This window comes from Syngnathoides biaculeatus, chromosome 8 (assembly GCF_019802595.1).
Source record: "Syngnathoides biaculeatus isolate LvHL_M chromosome 8, ASM1980259v1, whole genome shotgun sequence".
In the NCBI taxonomy this organism is placed as follows: Eukaryota; Metazoa; Chordata; class Actinopteri; order Syngnathiformes; family Syngnathidae; genus Syngnathoides; species Syngnathoides biaculeatus.
In genome coordinates, this window is record NC_084647.1 from 24,125,462 (window position 1) to 24,142,670 (window position 17,209).

The window sequence follows — 17,209 nt, forward strand, 5'->3', positions numbered from 1 at the left end:
CGTGTAACGCAATCCCAGTCAGAGGCTGCCATAAATAGACTTTTTTCATAAGCTTCGCGTAAAAGAGCCATCTTAACGATGCCAGAATTATTTAAACACGGTGTAATAATAGCTGAACTGAAAACAAAGATAAACATTTACAAAGAAAAACATGCAGGGACACGTAACTGTTTTTGCCAAACATTTTTTTCTGCCCTGAACCGGTTTGGTCATTAGTGCGGTACGTCGCCCCCTTGGCCCCCTCGACTTTCAAAGATTTATGAGCATATAACATAATGTGCGCGCACAGACTGATGCAGCATGTTCAATATGCGTGTGTATCTGCGTGTGTGCATGTTATGTGTGTGTGCAGCCCAGAGGAGGAGGAGGAGGAGACTTGATAACTGGTGTGTGAGCTGCCGGCAGACAGCAGACAGGCCAGCCCAAGGAAGCCTCTGGGGAATATGGAACTCCCGTTCGCTGTCTACCTGCCCCGCAGCTAAACACAAATGTGTGCATGCGTGAACGTGTACACACACACACACACACACACACACACACGCACACAGAGACACATATTGGGACGCAGAAGAACACAGGTTGCTTTACTACCGCTGCCCCTGGCTAGCAATCTTTGGGGCATTTTACAATCATTCCCAACCCAACCTTTATGAGAGGCTGGTAGAGGAGCCTAGACTAACTAAGAAGAAAATTAAGAACAGAATAAATAATTCAAGTGGCACAGGCATGCACACACACACACACACACACACACACACACACACAAATCAGTGTGTCTGTCAATGAATAATGAAAACTTTATTTCCACATCGCATTTCTTTGCACTACTTTTAAAATGTTACAAAAGCCGCCGCAGTTGTGTGCGTGCGTGCATATGTGTGTGTGTGTGTGAGCGTTACTGCACAGTTCACAGCGAGTACGGCTCAGCAGACGAGACATAGTCAACATGGGCCCGTGCTCTCCTGCTTGCTGAATTATGGATCAGAGACGGACTCCTGCTCAGCTTAATGCAGTCTGATTTGATGTGACTCTGATCTGCACTGACTGGTGTGGACCATAAAGCGCTAACAGAGCCAACGCTATAGGACGGGCCACACACACACACAGACAACGCACGAACCACACAATCGGGGGCATTTTTAATCATGCCCTGTCATCAAACTTTACGAAGCAACCTTTTTGGTAAAGATCACGTCAGTGCTATGGGCTTCTTTCCAAAAGTTTTGCCTTTTAGTGTCGTTACAGCCATGTAATGAATCCTGTCGCTCAACTAGTCCGGCTCGGATTCCTCCTCCACATACCACGGAGATGCCAGGGGCCACGCAGACGCCAGAGGAGCCTTCCTAAATCACAGCCTTGTTACACTGATGAATGTCTACGTCCAGCTATCTCCCTCTCTTTTTCTTGTGTGTATGTGTGTTTACTGTGTTTATAACACTCTTCTTCTGTGACCGTATGTGCCTCACCTACTCCTGTGATGGATATATTTGAAAAAGGAGATTGGAGATGAATGTGGAGACATGAGCGGAAATTGCAAGTACATTGGAAACCCCGCCAGTGAACACCTTATAAAGCTAGTCAAACTTGTCATTCGAAACCCAATTTCAGGAAGTGTCAAACGGATAACTGTGCTTGTTTTGTTTTTTTGCTCCGCTTTTACCTGAAAGATGGATGGTGGTATGATTAAGGTAAAAAGAAGAGCAGTGTTGTTTAAAGGAATTAAAGAAAGAAGGGGGGAAAAACTATTTTATTCATTCCTTGACCATGCCCATAACTCTAAACTCTTTTACCTCAAATTTCTCTCTCCATTTAAATGAATGAAAATGTCATTAATCCATTCAAGCCTCGTGGAAAAACCTTTGAGGAAAAATAGCACTTTGTAATATTAAATTTTACAAAAACATAGTAATTAGCTTACAGCCATGCTAGCCTGAGAACGCCCGATCTCGTCAGATCTCGGAAGCTAAGCAGGTTTGGCCCTGGTTAGTACTTGGATGGGAGACCGCTTGGGAATACCATGTGCTGTAAGCTTCTCTCCCCGGCTAAATGCAGAGGGGTTGCATCATGAAGGGCATCCGGGCTAAAACTGTGCCAAACAAATAGGCGTTCATCTAAGATGACACGCTGTGTCGACCCCTAACGGGACAAGCCGATAGGAAAAGAAGAAGAAAAACATTAATTACAAGGACAGTAGTTGTACGACAGTAGACAGTCAATTGACATGGAACGTTTTAGTTTGTTTTTAACTCAGTTGTGGAAAGGATGCAGTCTTCTAGCATTTAGAGCAGTTAGAACGCCCATTACAACAAAAGTCCAGCGCAATGACCACTGTGGAAAGAGTGTCACGACTTCAAGGAGCGCATGCGGTTTAAAGTGACTAGTCGTGCGATAGTCTATCGTACATAATGCTAATTGGCCAAGCAGGATGTGACAACAAATTCAAGGCAGAAAATTTGAAGCATGTTGCAGTGGAATTGTAAGTTGGCTGTTCCAATTTAATTGCGAGAGAGAAGAACCTGTTGCAATGCCTGCACCGTTATTAAGAACCTCAGGTCAAACATTTATTTTAGTGTATGCTGCGGGCTGCCATGAAAATGGATGTTCACAATTTTAACAACCTTTATTCAAACCCTGCACACCTTTTTGACCCAGCCCCCTCAAACAATCCTAATTGAGAATTGTTTTGAACCGGAATCGGTACCCGAATCTCTCAAATTCAAACAAAGCCCAACCTTAATTATGTCAGACACTATCTCCCCGCCCCTCCCTCCCCACCCATATCAGGAAGAATTCATGTTATGGCCATAATGGGATTGATTTCCAAAATATGGACATTCTTTAACATTTAGCGTCTTTATAGATGCTAATTTGGTGATGTAAGTCGATCAATTTGAACTTTACTTCTTGTTTTTGTTTCCATTCTTGTTGGCTTGAGTGAATGACCTGACATGAAATCACCACAAGTGTGTATGTTGTTTTTTGGGGGGTGGGGGGGACAAAAATTTGTTAAAGTAGTTATGTTAAAAACATTTGAGGAGGCCTGTTTTTTTGTTTTGTTTTGTTTTGTTTTACTTCAAAGCCCATCAACCATAAAGATACAGCAAATACTGCATGCAGATTATTATTTTGCTGATTTTCGTACTCGTCGTGACAATTTTTTTGGACTGCATCACTCGTTCTCGGACATTTGAAATAAAGTTTGCAAATATAATGTAACCACAGTCACTATATTAACTATTTAAGGTTTTTCTCTTGTCGGGGGCTCAGCATAAGCGCAAAATTTGATGGGCAAAATTCCAAAATTCAAAAGACTGCATACATAGTTACTTTCAATCGGAAATTTTCAGATAAAATACACTCAAATCAGGGAGCGCAATGTCACAGAAGTAATTCCATACAACTCTGGAAGTTCTACTCGAGTTTCCTCTGGAGCATCATCAGCTAAAGAGCGTGGGCTCTGAAATAAAGTCAATAGGGGCAATCTTCACCCTGTGTTAACCATAATAGGCCTGCGATCAACTCCGCTGAGAGATGACAATTTTCTATCCACCGTCTACTGCGTTTATACATAATTCATTGGACTATCAATAATTCACCATGGTGACATTACCAATAATAACACAATACTTTGTTTTCGCTCGCATGGTTAAAAAATGTGTTGCCCGGGTAACAGAGATGAAACATATTCCCAGGAGGCGGGATGGGAACACAGGAATACGGCAGAATTCCCCCCTGATCCCACTTAGTAGCATTGTCAAACTCTGCCTCTCTCCCGCGCGCGCTCACACACACACACACACACACACACACCACACACACACACACGCGCCCGGACCACACTTTCTGCGCGCATAAAAAAAACTAGGTCAGATAATACAAACTCCTGAGGGGTTTTCTGTTTTGTCTCTTTAGGATTCCAGGGAAACTAATGGAGAGACTATTTTAGGGAGCCAAGCCCACATCTCTGTACTCCTCCTCTTCTCCTGCGTTTTCCTCTGTAAATAATCATTGCTGCATTTAATGAAGACGCGAAGACATGCACGCAGAGACAAACTATGGCGCGCACCTCGGGAGGTACGCAACACACAAGCACAGTCGCTCACCTCTGGTGTGTTCTTCTTGAACTCGCGGCTAAGGTCGATGAGCTTCTTCCTGGACTGTTCGCTCTCGTCCTGTCTATTGGCGAGCTGCGTGGCAGTGGCATCGAGTTCTTTCTGCAACATAATTGCAACAACTTAAAACAACAAGATATTTAAAGGGACAGAAACTAAGCGGAAGAGGTGGCAATTGTGATACAATACAGCAACAATGTGTCAATTACAACAATATCACGATACAGTAAATTTACGGTAAATCCATACACTGGAGGAAAGCCATCTACGATACATAATGCCAGTCTTGCATCGAGAGCACACAAAAATACACATACGAAAATAGGTCAATGGAACAGGTGATAAAGTGTTTTATAAAAAGAGCTTGGAATTAAATGATCATTGAGAATTTTGATCATGTAGTACTTCTACCCGCAGCACTACTGTGCTCAATACAAACTTACCATTTATTCAGTAAAAGTATTACTAAGAAATAAATGATTCCCTCAGAAGTGGAAACAGAAATCTAGTATTATAAAAAATAGATTATATAGTACTGAATGTATATTGTATTATATTTTTGCATCTATATTCAAGTCACTTCACTTTGAGCATCTGCCGAAACAGAGTACCGATCTGATACCTCAGCAATGGATACAGTGGGGGGAGACAAAGTGAGCATCCAAATTGTCTTAATTGGTTTTATTTTAGTAAATGCATCCCAACCTCAACTTTTTATGGTTCATATGAACAATTGGTACTATATAACCAGGGAAAATAAGGTGCAGCTTGAAAAAAACAACAGGCATTGTTGTGGTATTCTCGACAAATGGGTGAATGTCCTTTTCACACCACCACACAAACTCTTATTACATTGTATAATGGAAAACTAAGCTATTCCTGTTTCATTTGACTATATCTTTAGCGTCAAGATTCTTTATTTTGTTTTGTGACCTTAGTAAAATTGTGAAAATAAACTTGGGTGATGTGAAAAGCTTACAATAAATGCATGCCCCACACTGCCTCTTAGAGGCTAAGGCACACACAGCAGATATACAGTCATCATAACTCTATGAAAAGATACCCCCCCGACTTTGCCATGAAAACATACAAACCTTTCCTGTTTTAGGTCAATTAGGGCCTAAAAAATGCAGTACAACGGCACTAAATAGGAAGTAATCACTACAATTTAATGTATTATAAAATGATTATTCCAGCTCAGTATAAGTTCTGAGAGGGCCACCACAACTTGGCTCGTTTGGGCAACCACTTAAAAAGGTTTAACGTCGGACACTGTCTCGTTTCACCGGTACGTCGAAGCCCTTCAACTAAAATGTTTTTTCATAATAGAACAATCTCCATTATTGTGTTTGTATTGTAGATTTTGTAGTAGTAGTAGTAGCAGCAGCAGTTAAAAAAAAAATAGTAAACCACTATCAGTTATGGTCAAGTTATTAATTCAAAGGTCAAAAGTTTCCTGAAATTGAACAAGTCCATAATCAAGCACCTCAGAGTTGGGTGGTCTCTACTTTGTGGTTTAGCAATATTCCGATATTTATTTGGGTCCTGGCCCTACTATACACACTGCAGTGGAGAACTTGGCGCAGCACATTGTGTCAGCTGAGAGCAGAACCACAACATGCTTGTGCGACGTGGGGGTGGGGGGTGGGTGGGTTAGAAATCCCGCTTCGCAAGCTAACCAGCACCATCAAGTGTTATCACTTGCCACCGTGCGAGCCTTGGCAAAAGGCCGCCAATCCGGCATCCGCTTTTCACACCAATTATTGACCGACAGCCCGCGGAAGACCCTACCCAAGCATCACGGCTACAAAGGCGCTGCTCCACGAGCGACGAGTCATGAAGCAGAGAGCAGTCTTTAACGCGTCCATTCTGCATAGTTATTTATGGCCACTCGTTCCAGACGATGATGAGCCAAGAGCTGACATTAACAAGACATTGAAGGCCTTATAAAGATTATATCTCACCATGCTCAGATTGTGTTGCTGTTGGATTCCTGCCCTCTGTCACACTTTTTCCCCCTCCCTCTCTCCACTCATCATCTGAACGGCAGTACTCCTCTGTGAAAATTCTCCCCCCCCCCCACGTCCTGTGAGGCCGCCCACCCCGGAGAGTGATTAAACGCTGCTGAAGGGCCGTTATGCTAACTAACACACTAATCATTTAATACACACATTACCACAGGGGCCCTTGTGGCTCAGTCTGCTGACAAGGTCCCAAAACACACTCCAGCACACATTGCCCACCTCCCGCGATAAACCCTCTAAAGAAATAGTGTGATCAAGTACTAATTAGTAGCTTTTTTCCCCCTCCATCAGCATTAAGTCCAATTCCCCAAGTAGACGTGTGCTTGTTTTATCCACAATACGTGAAGGAAAAAAAAAACCACAATAACGGAAATTGGTCGACCGCCGCTGTAGCGGTTAATGCAGCAGCATGGGACACAAAAAAATGAGAAGAAAAAAAGCTCAATTCGTGCTCCCATTGCCCATGGAGCAGTTGATGTAGCAGCCTGTCTGCCCATGGCTATGGAGCAGCTGCTCTGTATGTTAGTCAATTCGAGCGTGTGCAGGAGCCTCTACAACGCCTGACATAAAAAAGGAGCCCCATGATAAATTTTTAGCATATTATATTCATTATCGAAAAACTACTGATGCTGTTGTACTGGTAAAGCTGTTGTACACCATTCCCAGATAAGCTTCTTCAAGAAAAAAAATTGGCACATATTAATAGTTATATGACAAGACGTGAAACAACTTGAGATTTTTCGACCATTAGGTGATATCCCTATCAATTTTGAAAAATCAATGACTTCAATGATTTATTTATTTTGTGTGTGTATTTGTCTTCAACTCGCTGGGCGTGCCTCCACACAGAAGATCGCTCATTCACGCTCCCTGTTGTCCTCGGACAAAGAGCCCCAAACCCCGAATCGTTCATCCAATCCCACCCACACACATTCGGACATCTTTGCCTGGCAGACAGTCGAACATTGCATAATCCCAACACCTTGTCAAATACTCCCTACAGTATTTAAAGATACTACACAACAAATATATATATATATACATACACACACACACACACACACACACACACACACGGAGGACATGGGAATGCTTTGCAGTAAGTACTATACCAAACCTGTAACATAGACTGTTGAAAGTTTTATCGTCTAAGGAGATGTTATAGTTTATTGTCAGTAATTTCACTGTTACAGGACGGCACTTGGTGAATTCGCTGAGGTGAAGATTTAAAGATTTTCATTGGCTAACTTTAGAGGTGTCCCTTTATTAGAATAGATTTATTATATGTAAGGAATGTGACCTTGCTTTTCACCTCATTTTTAGTTATATTTGCATATGCTAGAGGCACTGCTACTAGTTTGCTGCCCAAACCCAACACCTGTTGATTTCCCCAATAAGAAAAGGATGACGCCACAACAACAAACCACATGTAACGCTGGTCGTATTGAGGGATCAAAGGGCAGCGGTGAGCTCGCAACTATATCACGCTCCACTTCCAAGAAACGTGGACTACCGCCGTCATTGGGACTCTAACTACAATGAGCCTGATCCAGATTCAGCAGCAAAGTATTCCCCCGAGCCACCAGAAAGTCATAGAAGCGGTAAGAATTTGCTAATTTTAAAGCTAATGTCCATCGCCTGAGTGATGACTCCTTTTATCATTTTCAGCATGCAACGTGCACAAGTAAGCACAACAGTTTGTTCTACGACACTACACATTTACAAATCATGCATTTTATAGGGAAATAAAAAACATGGAACATTGATAGCTACATGAATTGGATAGATTTTATTGTTCTTATATTTCTAAACACGCTTTAATGCTGGTGTACTTTCTGTACAATGACATTGTCCAGAAAAACAATGCTGTTTTTTTTCCCAAAAGGAGTCAATGCATAAATAAAGGGGAATTAGTTAGTTAAACCAGTCATCCATATGAAATCATTAATGAGGCTCCATTTTGGAGAAAATCAGAAAATAACGGATTCCACCACTCTGGTTCAGCTTTAGGAAGTCACATGCGATGTATGATAGCCTCCATTCTCTGGGCCAATCCGTTTCCGATGCCCTGCACGCATCCCAATGCAATACCAAAATCCCCATTGCCGGAAAATTCTCTGGCTGTTAAGATAAATAACCACATCGGACATGAAAAGAGGTCTGATCAGATTCCAAGTGGCGGAGTAATTATGAACACGGTCTTGGCTGTAAATTTGTGGTGTGGGGTCGGGGGAGGGGGGGCGGCGTCCTCATACATGATGGAGTTTTGTCTATGCAGCACACTCTTTGCGCACATCAGCACACACGGGCAGACTTTACACTCATGTTGCTGATGGAGCGTAACATCTCAAAGTGCACAATTTCCACCGTTTACCAACATCACATCTCAGTGACTACTATGGACCTCGACATATGTTGCCAATGAAGGTATTGATTTAGCAGTTTATCCTCTACATCAAAATCAAAACTGCCATCCTCATTTAGATATCAGCTGTGGAAAAGAGGTCCCAAGTGGTGGTACTGTACAGGCTAGGCTTGGTGACAAAAAAAAAAAAAAGAATATTTGGATGGCAAAATACTAACAAAATGAATAAGTATAGTATGCGACTGTGGTCTGGTAGCAAAACAACCTGTGTTAAGCTATTTAAATTCATTGCAATTGACCATGGCCCAGTCAATACAGCAACTTGATCTGCGTTTGTACCCAAATCACATTTTATGTTACGGGCTAAAAGATTAGATAAGTCTAAAATAAATAGATATCTTAATAGGCGAGATGAAGCTCTTTCATGTTTTTTGTGATCAGTGTTTGCATCGGTCATGATTGATCTTTGGTGCATGTGCACACTTAGTTAAATTATGGGGAGAGCTTATCTCATGTACAGGTATTTTACAAAGGTCACATGAACAAATTCTGATGCACAAACTGGTGCAAGTTATGTTGCGTGCTTAACGACAACCCTGGCCTAGTTTATTTTATTTTATTTAACCCTCCCGCCCCAAAAGAATGATGATGAAAGTGGCTAATGAGTAAGCCAGAGCTTCCTTTGCATCCATTTTAGAGACTCACATGCCTTGTAGCCATTAAGCAACCCAGAGGGAGAAACCAAAAACAGTGAGGGAGAAATAAGGGCTGATTCCAAGTAAGTAGATTTAGGCTCATTTAAACTGTGAATACTGCCAAAAGAATCCCAACTCAAAAGCAAAATGTATTTGATTTTATTTACTTCCATTAAATATTACATTCCAATCTGGCCCATAAACCCTGATCTAACTTATTATTCCAGGGTAGTTTCGAGACTTAAAAGTGGAATGCTACAGGGAAGTGATAAGTCAGCGTCACCCAATCAAACGACTGCAGGGTCCAGCTCCAGTCAAGCCTACCACTTCACAACACCAACAGATCAATATGGCTGGTGTCGGGTCAAAACCTCTATCCAGCCATCCATTTTCTTTGACGCTTATCCTCACGAGGGTCGCGGGAGTGCTGGAGCCTATCCCAGCTGTCAACGGGCAGGAGGCGGGGTACACCCTGAATTGGTTACCAGCCAATTGCAGGGCACACGGAGACAATCACACCTATGGGCAATTTAGAGTGCCCAATTAATGTTGCATGTTTTTAGGATGTGGGAGGAAACCCACGCAGGTCGATTACAGGGTCGATTTCTGTATTTAACACATACATAATGTGGACTGTATTATCAGACGCATGCTATAACTGAGTTGAATCAAACTTTATTCTCCTATTTAACAATATAGTAAGTAAACAAACTTTGTAATTCGCTGGCATTTACTACACCACGTTAGTCCTTGTGCGGATAGAGAGATGATACCTTTTCATAAAACGAAAGCAGAAACAGGGACCTCCTTGAAAGTGTTCGATGTTCACGTCTTGCGCTATCGTTATTGCTTTCAGTCGAATGGTGACTGTAGAGACTCTCTCCCGGCTGTTCTTTGTTCAATAATCCATTGTTCAGGAAGGTCTAACTGCAGCCACCTCTCTTCGTTCCCACAGAAACTGTTTGGTCTTCTTAACTTGCCACAGTTCATGCTCTTGATTCCTCCACTTCCGAATCACAGATTCATTGATGTTGAATTCTTTTGCAGCTGCTAAATTACCATTTAAAACCGTGTAACTGATCGCTTGTGGTTTGAACTGTCCCCCTTATTGTCTGTAGTGTGAGCCACAGGCTGAATAACATGCCGCAATGTTTAGAAAAAACATTGAGTCACATTCCGTTAAGTGTCTCTGTTATGTGGACCGACACAACACAAAATCGAGTGAGGTGGTGACTTGCTGGACAACTTAGATGACGGTCCACAGGCTAAGGAGCGAGCAAGCTGCAACCCTGACAGCTGAACTTATAGAAATGAGCCAAGTTATTATTACAAAGTAACCACAATTGTGCCAAATAGCCATTGATGGAATGACAGCGCTCTGTTATTATAACGTGGGAGAGCCGGCACATGGCAGAAAGCCCAAGTACGGACTTGGGCTTTATTTGTGAGTGCATGATTTTATCAACGGTCCAAAAATACACACAACTGAAATGGTGAGTCTTGCGATTTAGCTCAACAAGTCAATAATAAATTGGTCCAATACTAAATTGTCTGCGCACGTTGCCAGCACTTCAAACATTAAAAATATTAAATCATTTTACATGGTCTTTAATGACTGAAGAAATTTTTTTTTGTACCCTGAAAAGTGATGCTTTGAGACAACGATTCCGCCGGACGGCAGCTCTGTTAAAAAGTATGAAGGTAGTCGATCCATTTTCTTTTCCTGTTATCCTCATTAGGGCAGGGTATGAGCTAAAGCTTTCCCGAGCTGACGAGATGAGGGGTTGAATTTTGCTCTTGTCAAAAACATTGGCTTCTTTGGTAATTTTTCGGGTACCTCGTGTTGGTAGAGGAAAGATATGCAAAAGATACTTACAAAGAGTGGCCGGTATAGGAAGGCAATAATTCAGAGAGCACCAGCCATCACTCTTGAGATGTGTGACGAAGGCCACAGTACCCAGAGAATACCCACCCAACCACAACCCAGTCAAATTGCAGCAGTCAGTGTTATGTTATAGTGAATGGTTTCTTGTAACCGATTATTATATATCTTAATTTTTTTATGTGGGAGCAATAGCTTCCAAATGCAAGGTGGTGTTCTAGTGACTGACAACCCAATTGTTTTAATCTTTCAGGGGAAGTTAACATGTGCTCAGTGGGGTGGAGGTCGGGGAGGTAACATTCAAGTGACTTCTGCAGTTGGCCTGTTTGGCTGGCCCTGCCCACAGCAGCAGTTCCTGTCCTGGTTCATTTGGTCATCTGGTCAGCTGTAAAGACGATTGGAACAGATTGCCAACACTCCCTAGAGAGACTTCCAACACCGCCTTGGCCAAGTAGTGTCCTGCACGTCACTCCACACGCGTATGCACACGCATGAATGCACAGACAAGCCGCCACACTAAGTTGGGGAGCCCAGTCTTTCCACATTCTTTGGAGTCTTTCAAACATGTTTGTCCTGACCAGTCTGGCAAAGATGGCAATGTTTTTGCTTGCATTGGCACTTGGGCAAAACAGATAAAAGCATCCCTGTCCATATGACCAACACAAATCCACTGATTAACATCACGGGTAAAGAAATTTGATTATAGCTGACCATCAGAGCAAAGAGGAACATTAATGTGCTCTAAACAAAATCCCAGCTAGGGAAAGGCCTTTTATTGGACTCATTCCCGACAATTATCCCAATAAGACGCAGGTGTTGATACAGTGAGCCCGATTACTTAAATGGGAGGCACCCAGTCAGGCATGTCTGATTATGCCAATCATATTGACTACAAGATAATTGAGATAAGCGGAGACAAATGGCTATCCTAACTGCATGGAATTTCTTGCGCCCTCATGCTCCAGCGATTCAGAGGCAGATAGGCCTTGGGAATGACAACAAAGTTATTGTTGTGTATACAGTATAAAGTCAATCTGTCTGCTATGGTGACCGGGGGGCACACAAGAGGGGGGAAAACGAGTGAAAGAGAGTGGGAGAGAGAGAGAGAGAGAGAGAGAGAGAGAGAGAGGGAGAGAGAAAACCAGCCTTTGGATCTCATTCTCTGAAGAGTAATTGGGATTGTACCTGCTCGAAATACTTTGTTTACACCATTTGCCCAGCGAGACAAGCCAAGTAGTCTTCCGTGCCAGCTCTACACAAAGTAGATGCAGCTCCACAGTCGCTGCACGCTTTACACATTCATCTAATAAAGTACCGTCTTTGAATTGGAGCCAGCTATAAAAAGAGACAGACAATACATTCAGTACTTCTCTGTAACACAAACAACATATTAGTCACACTACAAAGTCGGTTCATATTTTAAAATCAAACGTTTGTGTATGTGTTGCGACGTGGGAAGTCTTTTACAGGGTTGCAACAGATGTTTAAGAGATGAAGTTCTCTGTGCTGCCTGTGCACTCACTAATCTGTCTTTTTTATCGCTGCCAAGTCTGAGGCGGTTATGTGGTTATGATAGTCAACAGAAAAGGCGTCTGCAAAGATGCCTTATCGGGAATCTAAGAGGCCTACAGTACCTTTCAAACTCCCTCCCCCGCACCATCCGCCATCTGACGACGTTGCGGCTGACTGTTCTGTGTGCCGTACTCGCTGCGCAGGGGAGGAGTCCCGGGGTTGGCGGCTCAGTCAGGAGTGACAGCCACGCTCGCTTCAGCGACACACTACATGAGCACAGATCACAGGCGACGCCCCCTCAAAACACAGCGCAACGGCAGTGCAGATATGAAGCCACCATCCTTGCTGCTCGTCTGCTTGCCTACCTTTGACACGGGAAGCCTTTAAATGTGACTGCACTTCCCTAACCGCACGGTGCGCTTTACAAGTTGCATCCTCACATTGTGCTTCTGCTGCTTTCTCCTCTCACCCTTTGGAGTCATAGTCATTAAGTTTTCTTCGCTGCCAGCCACCTCACAAATTTTTCACAGAGATCACAACACTTTTTTGCAGTTGTGTTTGTGAGTGTTGAAATCAGTGCTAGGCAACCAACAGTTGTGGGCCATATACCATCGTGGGTCTTCAGTTTACAAAGAGTTTCATCTTTAAAGAGGCAACATCGCCCAAATTTGGACCATAAGGCAGAACCAATTACTAACATAAGAAGACGTAGCAGAAAAGTCAAAATTACTGTAATTTCTCTTGTATAATACACTCAAGTATATTCCGCAACTCTAGTATTGTCTCCCAAAAACAAAAATAAATATAAAAAAATTAAAAATCAGGCAAACTCTTTCTCCTTTCAATAAAGCTCATTCACGATTAATGTTAGTGGTGATCCGCTCCTAATTTGCTTTTCTGATGAAGTTTGATCAGTATTATTAAAGACCTGCAACCACCAGAGGGATGAATGAAAGCAAAAAAAAAAAAAACTTTTTTTGGAGGGAGGGGGTCTGATCACTGGACCCCAGCAGAGCGCTTTCTTTATTTTAGAGCAGTGATTTCCAACCTATATAGAGCCAAGGCACATATTTTACAATTGAAAAATCCCATAGGACACCAACAAAAGTAAACTTCACCAAAAATGGATCAATTAATTATTGTATGTACTTCCTGCCATCTAATAGAAGAGAATTTTTTTGTCACTGGCATAAATAGATGAATAAAGATACATTATTTCTTGGAATAAATGGTTTTTTTTTTTAGCAAATACATAAAATTAGATAACTTCCCACAGCACACCTGAAGAGCGCTCACGGCACACTAATGTACCCCGGCACACTGTTTGGGAATCATTGTTTTAGAATATATTAAGCAAGATGGAAGACTTTGAACACACTTAATTTGCCTCATTTCTTTGCTTTTTCATTTCGTTTGTTTGTTTTGGCCTACAACTTGGCCAGACCCATCTCCACCTGCACCTGATCCCAGATTCACGTTGTACCACTTTGATAGCATCCTCTTCTTTATGTGCTCTCATTCTGGAAAACAAATGATGAAACTTGTTTTACGTCAGTTTTCACTGTTACCACTTTCACAGGCCAATTGACCCCTCCGTAGAAATTGCGTCATCCGCGTCGCTGACCAATCAGAGGCCAGAGATCTGCATAAACCACGCCGCTTTTTTGGACTCGCCGTTCCCTCAGACAACGTTGCATGGTCCAGTATAGCTTTTGTTAGCGTTTTATCGCGTATTTGGGTTCTTTAACAATAGATATGGTTAAGAGGTGTAGTCACGGATCTTTATAATAGTGACGACAGGTATCCTGAAAGGCTAGTTGGTGTTCAATTCGTACCCTTTCCAAAACCGAAGACCCAGTACGAAAAATCTCTTCGATGGATCAAACTTTGTGGAAGACGCATGATCAACTGAATCCATCAACCGGAACAGATATGTTTGCACGAAGGTAAGCCCTATATTTGATTTTCAATACATGTCTCATATAAATGAATTAGCAGTTCTTCGCTTGCATAACATAGCTACGTGTGAATGATTGACACACTTGATCTGTGTTGAGCGATATTTTGCGATGATCTGACTGCACAAACGTGTCTCTGTTGGTGGCTCCCGAGCTAAACTAAACCGGACTAGCAGTCCTAAAAGCCTTCGACGTGCACCGAGACACCAAGACTGAAGGAAGGATGTTTGAGGACACTAAAGTAGTGATTGTCGTACTCGGTCGGGACTTGCGTAGGTTCGGCACTAATTCAAGAATAATTATTGACAGAAAACGAGAGAAACAACTCGTAAATCAAGACTCGCCTTCTTCTTTCCTTCATACGGTTCACAAACTGCTATACAGATACACATACAGATTCTGCACACAAGAGTAATAGGTAACACGAAAATAGGAAACTGTCAATGACTAATTCGTCTTTGGGTTATAATATATTATACTATGTGGCTTCTCGGTCTTCCTCTCACTCCGGAAAGATCTCGCGCTAATATCAATGGTTTCTCCGTCGATATGCATGTAAATACCATTGAAATACCCCTCGCTGAAATACTTGAAGTCCTGCTGTCTGCTTTTCAACGATATTTCACTGTTAGCTAAGAATGCGAGTGAGAAATCAGATGGTAAATCGGACAGTTTCGCTTTAATCTTTTCTTCCTGTGCTGCCATTTTTGCTAATTGTTTGTCTGAGGTTCGCACACGTGGGGTGACGTAACTTCAGGAGGCGTGGTTAAGTGCCCTGTACGGAGGGGTCAATTCCGATGCATCCTCCAGGGCAATATCAAGTACAATATTTTTCTGCATTTATTGGCCATTTCTGAATTTGATTAGTTCATTCGATGTTGTGACATAATCTCTAAAATCGCTGTCGCTTAGTACATTTAACAACATCAGAAAAACAATTATATAATTGTAGGCGTGTTTCCTAATGAATACAAAATGTACTGTGCAGATCAACTCTTGTTGTCGAGATTAAGCGTGCTTTGCAGTTCTGCTGGGAACACAACCAGAACCACGGCCCGCAGCACCTCAACGCGAAAATAGACCATTGCAACAAGTACGGCCCAGGCTGAAGCGATGAGGAAAAATGTTGCTTAAATGTAGGAGTAGCAACAGAGGATTTCAGCTCCAGAGGCGGGTAGAGTAGCCAAACATTGTACTCACGTTAGCGTATTGTTAGCTCACAATAATGTCACTCAAATAGAAGTGTAAAAAAAAAAAGTCCTATAAAAAATGACGTCAATGTAAAAAGTACACAGCGAGATAATTACTCGACTATTGCGAAAATTGGGAGTAACGTCTGATTTTGCTGCCAGCATTCAAGGACTAACTCCACCGTCAACGACAGGTCACATACCCAGATAAAACATTCACTCCTGGTGCAAGATAATTAAAAAAACAGTTAAGACACAAGAAATGCTGCAGAATGGGCTGGGCAATCTAATAACGAACCGCATTTTTTGCAATTGGGGGGTTGGGTCCCCTGTGGGATGGGCTTGCCGGCTTGGCCCCCCGTTGCGGATGGTAGTGCCTGGGCGCATCCTTCCTCAATGTACTGGCTCTTAAAATCCATACTCCAGCTGATTAACATCCATATGATAAGGTGTCCATTCACTAGTAAATTTCATAGACACGCTGCAGGCTTGAATTGCTCATGGTGGCACAGCAAAGAATAACACAAGCTATATTAAGGCATAACTCACAGCGTCTTGCAGGTGTTTGGACACTAAAAAAGCATCCCACCACACCACTCACCAGTCGTATCACATCCTGTCCTGACTGCCCTTTTAGCTCCTCTCTCATCTTGTCCTATTGGTTGGTTGTTGCATGTCCTCAGCGGGTGCTACCCCATCCCCCCGCACAGATACAAAAACGATTTCACCCACTAATACGAAAACAATGTGACTGTTGTAGCGTTACTTGTGGTCAGATATATAGACTGTCTAACTTTCTATCTTTGTCTAACAGAGGCCTCTTGTCCATTCTGTCCCTCGGTCTGTCGCCTAACACCTTTTTCTGTCCGGGTGCATTTGCAACAATAAGATAAAAAATAATTTTAAAAAATTTAAATCAAGCAGGAGTATTTCAAACTTCCCTTTTGGACATCAAAATGTTTCCAGCACAAAAGGCATACAGACGGACTTTTATGCATGGCCATGAAACTGAATAGGACAGGTTTTAAAAAAGAAACAAAAGAATGTCCACAGTGCAATACGTACAACGGCATGTCTATGATAGCCTAACACAAAGAACCGAATCGATATTAGCTCATTTAAAGGTGCCATATTTTACCAAACCAATTTCGGGGGATTCAATATTGGCTTTCCGGTGCCTCTGTAAATGTGCAATATGAATTAAAATAATCCACGGGAGATTATTATATTGATTCTAAAACCTCAAAGAAACTGTAACAGTGCCCAAATGGTCAAAGTTTTTACACATTTTTTTCCTGAATTTAGTACACCCCTCAGAGGAATGTATAAAACCTGAAATGACCGTGGATCCACCCCTAGAGTAAAGAGTGGTTGGAATCTAACAAGACGCTTGTAGTCTGAGCGTTTTGCCCGTCTTTTTTATTTATTTATTTATTTATTTTTTAAACACCGATCCATATCTAGCAGCAGC

The 17,209-nt window shown here is 42.3% G+C and overlaps 1 protein-coding gene and 1 non-coding gene across 7 annotated transcripts in view; one reads left to right on the forward strand and one right to left on the reverse strand.

The window, feature by feature from the left end:
• The window catches only part of cux1b (cut-like homeobox 1b), a 105,097-nt gene that overhangs the window by 56,488 nt on the left and 31,400 nt on the right, over positions 1–17,209 (reverse strand). For all 6 annotated transcript variants that reach the window (XM_061826497.1, XM_061826498.1, XM_061826496.1 and 3 more), the window contains exon 2: positions 4,104–4,214. In XM_061826497.1, the coding sequence (XP_061682481.1) occupies positions 4,104–4,214 (111 nt within the window). The remainder of the gene's footprint in view (positions 1–4,103; positions 4,215–17,209) is intronic.
• Positions 1,913–2,031, forward strand: LOC133505449 (5S ribosomal RNA). The gene has a single exon (XR_009796269.1). It is a non-coding gene; the product is annotated as a 5S ribosomal RNA (ribosomal RNA).